The following is a 14,966-nucleotide window of genomic DNA, read 5'->3' as shown; positions in this document are numbered from 1 at the left end:
CCTCGCCATCACTGTAGCCGCCAGCTGTCTCACTCACGCATTAGCATTGTGTTTAATCAGAGTGTGTGATGCAGTTGTGTGTACAGTATAAAACTGCACTTTCTAAGATGGTGATGAGTCATCATTGAATTTACTTCCCACCATATGTCCTGTCTTCCCCGCACCGGCCTCGCGGAAGAGAGAATGACACTAATGAGGGACTTCCTGTCATCTCTCCATTTGCTCGGGATCTCTCTGTACCTGTAACAGCGACAAGAGACAGACATGATTATTGCAGAACATTTTATTACTTTATTATGTGAGGTTTGAAGTTTTATTTCGAGTCCATCCGATAAAATCCCTGTCAAAACACACTCTCACATTTGTTAGAATGACGAGAGAGAGGAACTTTTTGCAGGTGTGATGGACATGGGTGCTAAATTTGGCTTTTTTATTAGACATAAAGTTCCCACTCATGGTTCCTTTTAAGCATCAACATCTTCTCAGATGTTTCTCAAAGTCCTTGGGAGAAATGAAAGTAGACACAAATGAGAGCTTTGAAGTCACATGAAATCAATATTGACAATATTTTTTTATGGAATATTGCAGTATTTGTTATTAATGATTCATGTGTGCACATCATTTGTTTTTTTATTAATGTGCCTTCATATTGTTTAATCAAAATAGCTTCCCCTAGCCTGACTAAGTTCGTACTTCCGCTCAATTTCAGTTCGCTTCTGTACTCAGTCTGAGATATCGACCTGTTTTCCTCCGGCCTCAAAACAGCCGGCCAATCAACGAACAGAGGGCGGGCTGAGAGCCGTGACGTAGACGCTGATTGTACCGTGTATGCGTAGTTTTACTTCACATAATCTGCAAAAGTCGTTCACAGCCATGTTCAGTCCGGTATTTCGCTCGATGGTTTTGTTTTCGCATCATACATGTGTTTACAGTGGAAGTTCAATGCGGCTGAGTCGGCGCATAACACACTTCTTAACCAAATGTTATGTGATTGGCTTACGGGTAACCAATGATTTTAAACTTCAGACAAGCGCTCCCCCCGCGAGAAAGAAAACGCTTTTCTATTACGCCCTTCTAGACTCTGTCTACGAAGCAAAGCGAAGTAGCAGAGTTTGGTATTACCAGGCTAAGCTTCCCCTCCCTCTTGCAGTGACTTCTCTGATGACGTGTTTACTGGCGCGAGGGCGGGACAACCTGTCACACACATGAGATCCACCAATAGCAAACCACAACCAAGTCCCCTTAAGTCCCGCCCTACATTTTTTCTTGTTTGGGAAGCCATTGCATCCATGCCGACTTTAAAATGAATGTGGATAGCATCTCTGAACATTTGGATGATAAATATTTGAGTCATATTTAATTTTGATTGCTTACATCTGGGCAAATGTGAGGACACTCTGAGAAGTTGAGGTCTCTCGGGAAATTATGCTTTTTTGTTCTTAGGAGAAACACCTGAGGAGGAGAAATGTTTGCTGCTCAGCTCTGGAATATGAAATACATAATAAACTAAAACAATAATGTTGCAAAATCTGTCTATCTCTACAGGGGGTGAACAGCATGTTTCAGGTGGTCCTGACTGGAAATAACTCTGAGCACTTCAGCATCTCTCCCACCGCAGTGCAGGGCAAAGCTGACCTCCGCGTGCGTGTGGCCGTCCCGCTGGACTACGAAACCATCAGGAGCTACAGCTTTTCTGTGAGTGTTGAAAACACAGATTCATTCATCCAGATTGACTTATTCAATCCCTGAGCGATCTCATCAGTTTTTGTAGGTGCCATATCAGTACAGTAAAAACAATGATATTGTGAAATATTACAACAATTTGAAAACTGTTTACTTGTCTATTTTAATACATTTTAAAATGTTATTAATTCATGTGATGGCAAACCTAAAGTCTTCATTCCAATATGCTGATTTGGTGCTCAAGAAACATTTCTATTTTTGTGCAAACTGCTATTTTTAGCAGAAGCATTCTTTTAATAGCCTTTACTGTCACTTTTGATTAAATTAATGTTGAGTAGTGTATATGTTAAGTGTGGTTCAACCGTTCAGGCACACATATATTAACGTTTTAATGGTCACAAATACTTACATTATCAGTATATACAAGCAAATATGTAAAATATGTATTAGGCAAAATGTGTTAAATTTAATGCCATTTATCACATGTAATTTGTCTAAATTTAAACAGTAAATCAATCTATGAATTCTGTGAATTTTATATTGTATGAACCTCAGGTGGATTTGTAATGATTTGTATGTCTCTGAAGTTGTACATGCATAAAAGAAAGCCTTTATTTACCGATATTACCAAATACATGCGTGAGATCAGATATTTGTCAGAATATTCAGTCAACATAAAACACTGTTTACAACTGAATTTTTATTAAGAAAAAAATATAGAATGGGACTTGTTTTTAATTGATTGGGTCATGAAAAAGGAGTGTAACTGCAGAATGGAATCAGGTGGAAACGTATAATATTAAAGAGCCATTTTTATTCTTATTTTATTTTTTGGCTTTGGAATTACATTCACTGATGAATTATTCACAATAAGATCAGGAATGGACATGCATGTGGTCAATTTTGATATTGTGTTAATTTTTAAAGGATGTGTGTCAAAATCAGTTCCTGGATTCAGGGAGCTTCTTCATCTTTGCCTGGAGAATTTAATATGAGATGCAGACAACATTACACATCAAATGAACAACAGTAAAGCTCAAGTGCTGCTTTTTATTTAAACATGCAGAATACACTGAGACTAGATGACCATGCTTGGGTAGTGTTTTCAAGGAAATAAACGCAGAGATTTAGACTGGGGAAAATGAAACACAAATCGATTATTGGCAGTGCTGTCATGCTGCTGGAGTTCAGCTGTGTTTTTACAGTTGATTTAGTTTAAATGACTGGAGCTGCTCCCTACAGCGATGGACTTACTAGCTGAACTGATAAATGACTGCAATCTGCACCGGCACAAAACACACTCAGAAACGTGCAGGAGATTCCTTCAAACAGGCACTAACTCAACCAGTTTGTAGCCTTGTTTCTTGCAAACATGTGTTCTAATTCATCTAAAAGTCACGCTAATAAGACATTTGGAAACTTAAAAAATGTACTTTTACTTGAGTATTACTTCGGTGAATGTTTTTTTCTCTTTCACTATCTTTCATCAAACTGTAATAACTTTATCCTTATTTGAAATAATTAGAAAAATAGCTTTAACCAATAAAATAATGGCCTTCATTTGTGAAAATGTATCATATACTAGTGTAACAGATTAATTGTATTGAGAATACTGTACATGCATGTTGTTTTCAAATGCACTGTGACACAACAGCAAACAAAATTATGCTCATTCGCAGACATCATAGACACGTCATCATATAAAAGTGATATAAAACAGACACTTTAATTTTAAATGTTGGTTTTGTTCCAAAATCTAGTGAGCTGTCTTGCTGTTTAGTGCCTAGGCTGCTGTCTTCAAAGGGAGCATTCTAACCTCATGACTGATTTGCAACAATAATATTGTCAATGCAGTGCATAAAACTCACAAATACTATGTAAAATAGTTAATTACATTTTTTTTATTGATACTTTTAAGTACTTAATGAAATATGTTTTTTTTTTTTTTTTTTTTTCTTAGATGCTTTAAAATGTGTCCTCTATAGGTTTTTGGTGTTCTTTTATGTGATGTTGTTGATGCTGATGGTGGCTGTGGTTTCATTGCCACTCTTTTCTCCAGCTGTATGCCAACGAGTCTCTGTCGGAACATGTGGGGTTTGCTCGGGTCTTCATCGACCTCATCAATGAGAACGACAACAGGCCGATCTTCAGCCAGGCTCTTTATAACATCAGTTTACTTGAGAGCACCGCTCCTGGAACATCTCTACTGCAAATAAAGGTGAACACACACACCAATCGCTTTCTCCAGCACTGTGTCTGAAATCTTGTACTGTCTGAGTAAGTACTACATTTGAATTTGGATTTTAAAAAGGTACACTCTACATAGTAGGAATGTGTGTAGTATGAATGAAAATACGTACTACATCCGCCATGTTGTTACTGTCAAGTGACCTCTCCCGTGGCCTCATGGGATTGTAAAGCGTCCATTGTATGCACACTTCAGAATCTCACCGGAAGTCATCTAGGAATAGGTCAACTGTTTTTCGAATACTATGTATTCGGACATACTACTCTTTTGCCGTACTTTAGAAAGACTGCTTTTTAATATGATGTTCTGCGTGTCTCTGTGTGTATGATCTCATACTCAAGCATGCGTTTTCAGCATCTGCCGTCTCACTATTTGAGGACATGAAAACATGAAATTCATCACCAGAGCTGCTCCGAGAGTCACTTCACAACACACACACACACAAAAAAACTATTGTCATATCATATACACCCTCTGGTTCTCTCATAGCAACAACATGATTATACATTAGGATGTTAGTATTCTCATCTAACTCTTTGACATCCATAAGATTCCTCTCCCTTTCACTGTGTCACGTCATTCATTTGATTTCAGCACACACACTGTTTCCAGAGCGCTGAAGGTCATCCCACACTAGGAGTATAAATCACTGTGAACAACCACATGCAGCTCATAAATTCAGCCTATTATCACTCTCCCTCTGTCACTCTCACTCATGGACGCTATGGAGATCAATACTGATCGATACGCAGTCCAGGCTCTGGATTCAGGTGCTGGACTGGTGTCTGTGCTGGCTAGTCCTCCTAATCATAAAAACTCATTCTAGTTCAGAGCTTCTGCATTGTGAGGAGGCAGTCCAAGAGCTTAGATGCATAGAAAAAAATCATGAAAAATCTGAAATCATGGTGCCATTTGTTGGAAAAGCCACTTTGAACTTTTAAACAAAACTTTTCTGTTTAATATTAAAGAGGTCATATTATGACGAGTCAAGTTTTCCTTGATCTTTTGAGATCAAAGAGCGTGGTGTACTTTGAAAACGCTCTGTAACTTTCAGAACTTCCTCTGCAGTCCAAAAGATGCATTTATTGAAAACAAACATATTCATTGGCAAATAACTTGTCAGAAATTTGGCCTGTGATTAGGATGGATTTGCAAGGTAATGTATTCATAAAAAATGCAGGTATTATTACCTCATTGCCAACATTAGAAAAGACTGGTTGACGTTTCTACATCTCTGATCATTTTAGTTGGACTTTAGATGTTTATAAGTGGAACATTATAAGTGGACTTCAATAGGAAAAAAAGAGAATGACCCCTTTTTTTTTTAAATCAATCAAATCCCAAGACAGACATAATTTGCATGCAACCAGCTTAAAGGTAGGTACGGTAGTTTCATAAAAGGGTCAGAGAATGTGAAACATGTAAATTATGACTGTTTTGAGAGACTTTGACTCACATTATAATACGGTTCAGAAAAAGAAAAAAAAAAGATAAATTGTCTCTTTTACACATCTTTTTTTATGTGTATGGTGTCCAAGACACACTTTTAACTCAAAATCTGAATAAAGAATTTATCCTCAATAAATTGCATTTTTGTTACTGACCCCAAAGGTTTGTATGTAATGGCATCTCTAGCTCTTGTTCTCTCTCCATCTCTGATGAGGCAATCGTGTGTGGCAGTGAGTCTTTTATGTCGATAAATGCTGTCTGCTCTTTGTCACTGGTTCCCTCGTGACATGTAACGGCCTGTAAAGTCAATAGAGTAGTAACTTTACCCACAATGCCCTGAGGAGTAGCTGAAACACAGCTATGTGGCAGCAGCCTTATGATTACTCACTGTTCTATCTTTTTCTCTGTTTTCTTTTGTAATATCTCGATTCTCTCTTTTCTTTACCAACCATCGCTTTCAAACAGCTGCTATAAAGAGCTTTAAACAGTTGGTTGATTCTTGTGTTTTTAGATTCTTCACCTAAACCTTTAACACTTTCCCATTGCAGCGTTGCAGTCATTGTTATTTCCTTCAGGAATTGCAGATGTAGTTGTGTCTGTACCTCTTATTTTCTCTCTGAGGCTCTGTGTGTGTTAAACAGATGTCTGGACTGCTGCTAATGTGCTGCTGCTAACTCACTTGAGCAGTTTAGAAAAAGAAAACACACACACACACACACACACACACACACACACACACACACACACACACACACACACACACACACACACACACACACACACACACACACACTCACACACATCCATATGTTCCAACATATACATTTACATAACTGTCAGATACCTGTCAGCTCTGACTCATTATGATGAATGCTCATTTTTTTCTCAATTTGTTTAAACTATAATTTCATTTTAGGTTGCACTCAGTACATTTTGCTTGTTGTTTAGCTAACCATTATAGATAGATAGATAGACAGACCTTCCACCTCCCCAGCTCCACCTGCCTAGATCTGCTATGGGATTATGTATGTCTATTTATGCAGCAGCAGCAGCATATCTTACATGCTCACAGCGTGTCTGTTTATCTATTAGCAGTAGCAAGTCCATACTTGCTTTGCAGCAGCGTAGCAGATCAAGTCCGCCAGTACCAAATACATTAACATTGCCATATTCAATGCCATTGTTCATGTCGTTCAACCCCTACTAGTATATATTTCTTTTTATTTCAAGAAAACTTTCAGACACACATTAAGCCAAGTGCTGGAGCAGATCACTCTGTCAGAGCTGATTGTTCTTTAAATGCTGTTTTTAGTCTTTCTTTCAACTTAATCTGTGCCCGGGAACCCAGCCCAAAGAGCTTAGACTCTGAGTATCTGGATTGTGAGCTATCAGTGTGTTTGGAAGACCACTTGAGACACTTTCTCCCTTAAAAGAAGAGCTCACAAACCCAAAGGCCATATCACTCCACAATTCATTCATCTCTATGCCACTAATGCCACCAAACAGAATTAAATTGAAAATGAAATGGCCCAAATGCTATATCATTGGAAATATGTAAGGGCCGGTGTCATGACAAATCGGGTCCTCCCTCAAAATTGGGCCTATATCAACTATCAGTTAAGGATTATACTAAGTACATACGAACGATGTTCATTTAAAATAAATAAATAATAATAGTAGCCTATTAAGTGAATAATTGAACATCATTACATTCCTTTTTTAAATGAAATATTTGGACATTTAACACTTAATTTAACACATTAAAGATGACTGTGGTCAGTGCAAATGCATGTATAAACTAAGATATCAGGCTAATTTGGGTATCTGTATGCTATTCTAGGACATAAGCTAACTAATACAGACAGTAATGGCCATTATAATGTAGTTTAAACAGCATTTACCACAACATGATTTTGTAGGAATTGTAATCAGGCGCTAAAGAGAGTACCTATTAAAAGCCAGTGGGATCACTTGGGGGTCTGTGAAAATGATCCAAGATTTCTTGTGGCAAAAACATTTTTTCATGATCACTTTCCTTTAGAATTACCTTTACCTTTAAGACATCTTATGTAAATGAGCACTGTTATGCTAAACTCTTCACATCTGAAATGAGAAACACGTAGGTCAGGTTTGCTGTCGGGTTTACTCTTTCCTAATGCTGGGATTCTTTGGAAAGATATGCAGAGCCGTAGGTACTACACAGAGCACATTTTAACCTCTTTATTTCAAAAGAGCAAGAAAAGCCTTTCTTCTTCAATTTTTCAATGACACGGCCCCTTTAGCACTATTCCAGACGCCATAAATATAGCCTCATTAACCCTTAACGATCACTTATTACCCGTTCATATTATCTTTTTAACATGGTCATAAAAGCTCTATTATTTCATTAAGTGAGTTTAGTGCTGTGATCCTGCAAGCACGGGCCCGTAAAATCAGCAGCAGACTCATGGCTCAATAGCATGGCCTTTCACGGTGCGCCATTACTGCACGAGCTGTTAAAGCAGGGGATCCAACACATTCGCTGTGAAAAATAGTGAGTAAGCAGTCGTTTACCTGGTGGTGTTTCCCCAGCTGTATCCCTACAAGCCCCATCATTAAAGCTTTGCGAACGTAGCTCTACTTGTGTGGTTTTCAAATTGGTCACATGATGCTGACAGAAACGCTCTAGTTGTGAACAATTTTTTGAATATATTTTAAAATGTAATTTATTCCTGTGATGATGGTAAAGCTGAATTTTCAGCATCATTACCTCAGTCTTCAGTGCCACATGATCCTTCTAATATGCTGATTTGCTGTTTGCTTGTTTGGCAGTTGACAAGTGTTGATTTTGGACCCTGTTTTAGGAAGAGTCACTTGTTCTGTCCACTTTATAGTTTATAGTACACTTTATAGTATACATTCATGTATGCTTTATTTGATTTAGCAAATTAAAGATTTCAAATTTGTAAAAGTAGGTGTAAACATTTGTATTAAAATGAACACAGTATATAGTTTATAAGTCATAAATTATATAGTCATAAATAATACGTGTACTGAGAGAAATATTTTCACACAATGTATATCACTGACCAGATGCCACTTGGTTTGATATTCAGGATTCATACATGAAGTGTGATTTTAGTGTAGTTTTTGGGGTCGTTGTTGTTTAAATATCTAATGTGCAGATTGTTGAAAGCAGAAAAAAAAAACAGGAAAATAACAATAGATTATGCAAACATCATCAAATGTGAGACAAATTCTGCTGTAAAGGTTCTCATATGTCAGGTTTTCAGCTCAATTCAGTTAGTGTTGATTCAGTTCAATAACTGTGTGAAGTTCATCAATTACGAAATGAGTTCAGTGAATCTTTAAGCAGCTCTACAGAAGACAACGGTGTCGTTATTCACTTTGAGTCAGTTCATTGTTGATTCAATCCAGTTCAGTAACAGAATCGATGTTGCAAAATTCATCAATTATGAAAATTTGATTCAGCTATAAAGCAGCTTTGCAGAAACCTGTCATAGTCTAACTCAATTCAGTTCAAATTTGTCAAAAGTTTCAGTGCAGTCAAATTGTTAATGCAGAATTACTGATTATTAAGTATCTGTTAAACCCCTAACTAAGCAAACTAAATGACAGAAATGGAGGAAAAAAAGTCTCAGTTGAACAAACATGGTATGATTTATTCCTGGCTGCATCACAAGTCAGATTGTGGATTCATATCTTTTACATGTTTTCTTCTAATAGTAATTTTCTACATAATCTTACTGGTTTTATTTATTCCATGGACAGATTTTTTTCTATCACTTCTTTTGAGAACAACTCTCTCTAAATCTATTTGTTATTTTCAAAAAGTTGTGCATCACAAAGTTGTGCATCACAAACCCCCATATACACATAACCTATTGTGTGTTTGATAAGGCGTTCATACACACTCAGAGACATTGTTTAATATTTATCAGTGATGGCAGTGGTTATCATTATAAATATTTATAGTGATTTAGTTTGTATGTGTCTCATGAGATGAGGGCAGCTCATATCTGCTAAATTGCTTCTTTGTTTTCAGTGTGTCTTTTGGCTGTGGTTTGTTTGTCTCTCTCCATATCCTATTTATTATTTTCACTTGCATTTATACACTCTCTTTTCCTTCAGCCATTATAGCACTAATGGATTTATGTCCCTTTGAGTGTGTGTGTGTTTTGGGGTGTGTTATTGTGGTTTGTTTGTGTTCACTCGCATATTTCTCCTTAGGTTGAGGCGTTTCGTTCGTTTTTGGTACATCGTCATCATGTCTATGGAAAGTCCCCATAAAACATGGAAACCCGTGTGTGTGTGTGTAGGTTTAGGTGTAGGGGATAGAATATACAGTTTGTACAGTTAATTAAGAAGAGGAGAGGATCTATAGTATGTCTAGTAGACATAAGTGGTCATATTTCTTTATCTGGGTTTCTGTTCTCAATTTTTCTCTCATCATTCTTTGCGTACAGTCTTCTTAATTTTTTCCTCTTTAATCATAAAGAGCAAGGAGGACAGTAGCTGATGATGATCTGTCTATAAAGTATAGCTGCTGGCTATATTCAAACCTCATATACTCATATTGCCAAATCTCTCTCTCCGTCTCTCTTCCTCTGTCTATTCTGGTATAATTTGGCTGTGTTGTTCTTGTCACACTCGTTTTAATCCCTCTTTTATTGTTGTTGTTGTGGCCAAATGTGAACGGAAAGCTGATCTATCTCTCTCTCTCTCTCAGTCCACAGCACATCTCTTCTTTCTCCTCCCTTTCTTCCTCTCTCTTTAAATCACTCTTTTACTCATTTTCTTATCACGGTCCTCCAGTTCGTTAAGACGTTCATCGTGCGTGTGTGTGTGTGTTTATTTAATTGCTGTAATAGGTTTATTCAGTAAACAGTTGATAAGACTCAGACATCGCCCTGAGGCAGCACTTGTCTTTCCTGTTGTGTGATGTTTTTTGCATGATTTTATTTTATTTTATCATAATAAATGATATAATTATATATAATTATGTACAAAAATGCTGAGTTTTTATTCACATTTCCTGGATAGAATGAGTGCAAATATGATATTGATTTTATATAACAGTTCAATAAATAAATATTACCGATAAAGCCAGAGCAACTATCGTGCGTCTCCAAGTTTATGTGTAATACATTCTGTTGAATCAAATTAAAAATGTTTTTTCTTATGTTAAGTTTTTCTTAAAGCTACTTTTTGTAATGTCTATTTGATGCTTTTCTCATTTAACACAATAATGACTTTAAATTGTCTTTTGGGGATAATTTCTCAGCCAATTTTTTATTAATCAGTTATTAATATTTCATTGGATTTCTGAAATTTGGCACAAATAAAAAAATTGACTCCAAGCACAATTATGCAAATTTAAAACCATGTAACAGATATTTAATAATATTTGAATAAAGGGTGAAGGGTCAGTTTTCCTAGACCAGCCATCACTTTTGACCACTACTGTACAGTACAGTGAATTGGACATGTATGGGACTGGTTATAGGATAATACAGATTTATATGATTTTGCAAGTTTTGATTGGTTTAAAAATGCGCGTGTATGTGTGAAAGAGATTGCTTATGGCATACAGCTGGCATTATATTACTGTGTTTTTCTGATAGAGATGTTTAAGACAAAATGTTGTAAATGCCCTTTATGTTTAATGTGTTCCGATACACTTGTAAATGTATTTTTCCAAGCTTTGTCAAATGAGGACATACCATAGAATTCTATTATTTTTTTTAAATAAATGTAATTCCACAGGCCATCTAACCTAAATTAAAACTTTTTGCTGCTTTAGAATGAATTAAAAGATATTTTAAAACCGCTTTTTATTCATTATGAATCACCTTTCCTTTGGACGTCCCCATAAGAATGTTTAGCCCGATTGTTACTTCTGGAGACATTTCTCTGCTAATCTCAGTAGATTAGCGAGGCCCTTAGGGTGTGTTGCGTGTGTGTTTTGGCAGATTGCTCCATTGGATTAATGTGTCACTAACAGCTTAGTCACAGATTCACCACCGAGACTAATACTCTCTCTCAAACACACTCCTCTGAGTGTCCTAATAAGTCGAATTGACTCAAAACATTTGAGGAAACTTATTCCATCAAATTAATTAAGTAGTTAATAGTATCTCTCAAAACTTGACATTAAGGTCACCCAATGTGTTTTTTTTTTTGTTTTTTGTTTTTTCAAAGAGTGAACTATATGGTTTATACAAAGTTAACAAATTTCCACTCAGTGTTTCTGCTCAATACATTTCAGTTGATTGTTTTTAAATCACTGACTCCAAATTAACATAATACCAGGATCTAAAAATCTAATCATCATATCAATTATATATTATAAAATATTGTAGTAATTTAAAATTACTTTTTTTTCTGTTTTAGTGTATTTTAGAAAGTAATTTATTCCTGTGAATTTCCAGCATCATTACTCCAGTCTTCAGTGTCACATGATCCTTCAGAAATCAGTTTAATATGCTGATTTACTGCTCAAGAAACAATTCTGATTATTATCAATGTTGCAAACAGTTGTGCTGCTTCCAGAACTGAAACATTTATACTGTATTGAAATATTTTCTGTTGCGGTCATGGCTCAAACTGTTGTTGGGTGTTTGGTCTTAGTGAATGAAAAGAGACTTTTTGGTTGTGTTGATGGTCTCTTGTCTCATCTGTCACAGCTAGATCTCTATTGAGGGTTTTCTCCTCACCCTGGTGTCACTTCCGCTTTCATTCACTCTGAGATGTTGTCTGACATGTGTCAGTTAGAGAGAATCGTCTTTTCAGGGTTTGGTCAAAAACTATCAGGTGCACATTTAGGTCTTTCTTCAGGCTGGTACTCTGCTCTTTCACTGCAGTTTTAGTGTCTTTGTAAATCTGTTGGGTTGCTGTCTGGAGTTTTAGGTGTGTGTGTCTTTGCCAGATTGAGCAGGAAGAAGGGATGGAGGAGAGAGAGAGAGAGAGAGAGAGAGAGAGATGCTATCACCTCTGCCGTCCTCTCTCCGCTCTGATCCCTGTCTATCTCACCTGACCTGCATTAAGTCTCCTGTCATGGTAGCGACTGTTGTCACACTAACACCTGGAGCCCAGCACTGTCATCACTGCACTTATGGGCCTGTCAATCACACCGAGAGAGAGAAACAGAGAGAATTGTGAGGGCATGAAGACACAAGAAAGGGGAGGATTTTGTTTGTGCAAAAGGGCATGAAGGAGCAATAGAGAGAACAATAGAGAGAGAAAAATTGATTTTTTCATTTATTTTTTCTTTATTTTTTTGTTTGCTGGTTTGTTCAGTTGTTTATTTGCTCTTTGTATGTTTATTTTGGTCATTTATCCTGAACTTTGTAATTTCATAAGTTTATTTCTTCTTTCTCTTTTTCCTTTGTTCTTTTCTTTTGCTTTTTTGTGTGATTTTGTGCATGTTTTTATTTTCCATTTATTCATATTTTTATGAGTCTGTTTTTTGTTTCTTTGTGAAAAAGTAAAACAAGGCTGTAGAGAAGACGAAAGAAAGACTGTGTTTGATCCGTTTGTTCTTTATTTCTAGTTTTTGTTTGTTTGTTTATTTGTCTGTTTTCTCTTTCCTTGTTTGTTCCTTTTGGTCTTACCTTAGCTCTTACCTTTGTTCATTTGTTTGTTCATTCTCTGTTTGCTCTTTTTGTCTCTGTTTTGTTTGTTAAATTTATTTTGTTCGCTTTTTTGTTCGTTTGTGGAAAAGTTTGTGGTAGACTATAGAGTCTTTCATTTGTTCTTTCCATCTTTTGTTTGTTGATGTTAATGGTCTGTTTTTTTCCTTTTACATTGTTTATGTACATCTGTTTGTTTGATCTTTTTCTTTTCTTTCTTTAGTTTATTTGTTCATTTGTTATTTTTTTTATTGTGTTTTTTTTTTTTTTTTTTTTTGGTTCTTTCTTTCTATTTATTTTGTTTTGTTGGTTAATTTGTTATTTTATTTGCTTGTTTGTTTGTTTCTTCTCTTCACAGTGATTGGCTGAATCCATTCACAGGTTTACAATGAGCTCATTGGCTATTTATTTGGTTATTACGATGAGAGAAGTGAACGTTGCGGTCCATGCCACAGTGAAACTGGCAGTATTTTTTTTTTAACAAACTCTTTTGGCCGGTTGGCTGAATACATTGTAGCGTGGCACCAGACGAGCGGTGGTCAAAATCCACACACACACACACAAAAACACACACAGAGGGTGAGGTCATCATCAGGGCACGTTTGAATCATGGATTCTAATAGTGGCACTGACAGCAGCACACACTCACACAACTCCATGACCCTGTACACCAGCAGCAGCGCCAGTCAACTGAAACCACATTACCAGCGCCCAGCCGTGATCCATCAGAGAGAGCTCACGAGAAAGAGAAATTAAACAACAAGTTCTTACATCATACCCTTACTTTGACATTAACATCAGCACAAAAAAATTAAGCATAGCTGTTAAAGAACATCGGATTTGACATTCCATTTCAATGAGAATCAGCCAAAAATAATTTAATCAGGAACAGAGTCCATCACACTGCACAGGCATGAGCGCTAGGATTCACACACATCAAAAAGGATTTTTTGAAATGCGACAAACACCAAATATAGACTTTGCAGGCAGACTCCTGCAAGAATAACCATGAATGTAGCATAAAACACTATATAAACGCTGAAGACCAGACTTAAGGCTATACTTTTTTACTTTTTTAAGAACCCTGGATTAAAATACAGTTATTTCAGATTATTATTGAAATGCAGAGAATATCTTTTAAAGGGATAGGTCACCCAAAAATGAAAATTCTGTCATCATTTACTCACCCTCAAGTTGTTTCGAACCTGTAAGAATTTCTTTTTTCTGCTGAACACAAAAGAAGATATTTTGAAAAATGTCTGTAACGGTTGATGGACCCCATTGACTTCCATAGTATTTTTTTTTTTCCTACTATGGAAGTCAATGGGGTCCATCAACTGTTTGGTTACGGACATTTTTCACAATATCTTCTTTTGTGTTCAGCAGAAAAAGGAAATTCTTACAGGTTTGAAACAACTTGAGGGTGAGTAAATGATGACAGAATTTTCATTTTTGGGTGAACTATCCCTTTAAGGTAATCCGGACAAAACGGAATTAGTTTTGCGTTTGTTTTCGGGAGTTCAAAACAGCTTGCTCTGACTGGTAAACACCTTCGAACTATCATTGGTCCATGGCGATTACATAATAGGTAGGTGTGGCTCTGAGGCTCCGCCTTCTTTAACGTGGACGTCTATTCCGGTTCCTTTCTTCTGTTCAGTCCGTCGAGGTCGGGCTGTTCAAACCGTGAGCTGCTTTATAGTAGAAAATGCAGTTGTCATTCTTATCGAAGAGACACTAACATTATTTTTTCATGTTTAATGCTGTAAAGCTGCTTGTTTTTAAACATTTAAACAATCTACTGTATAAAGTTCTGTATAAATAAATGTGACATGACTTTACTGGAGTACAAACATGCACATTGCTTTGATCAGATGCTTTCTAAACTACTGTTTTCCCACCGCTGTCATTTCAGTTGTGTGTTTATGTTGTTATTGAGAGGAAAGTGCACAGCACAT

The 14,966-nt window shown here is 36.4% G+C and overlaps 1 protein-coding gene across 1 annotated transcript in view; it reads left to right on the top strand.

Annotated features, from left to right (window-relative positions):
• Positions 1 to 1,557: 1,557 nt before the first annotated feature.
• cdh23 (cadherin-related 23) overlaps positions 1,558 to 14,966 on the top strand; it is a gene marked incomplete at its 5' end in the record, with an annotated part of 91,874 nt that continues 78,465 nt past the window's right edge. The window contains 2 exons of the mRNA XM_084392210.1: positions 1,558 to 1,695; positions 3,743 to 3,901. Coding sequence (XP_084248336.1) covers positions 1,558 to 1,695; positions 3,743 to 3,901 — 297 coding nt within the window. The remainder of the gene's footprint in view (positions 1,696 to 3,742; positions 3,902 to 14,966) is intronic.

This window comes from Rutilus rutilus, assembly GCF_951802725.1.
Source record: "Rutilus rutilus genome assembly, chromosome: 20".
In the NCBI taxonomy this organism is placed as follows: domain Eukaryota; kingdom Metazoa; phylum Chordata; class Actinopteri; order Cypriniformes; family Leuciscidae; genus Rutilus; species Rutilus rutilus.
The sequence above is the reverse complement of the archived record's forward strand: the minus strand, read 5'-3'. Positions and strand labels throughout refer to the sequence as shown.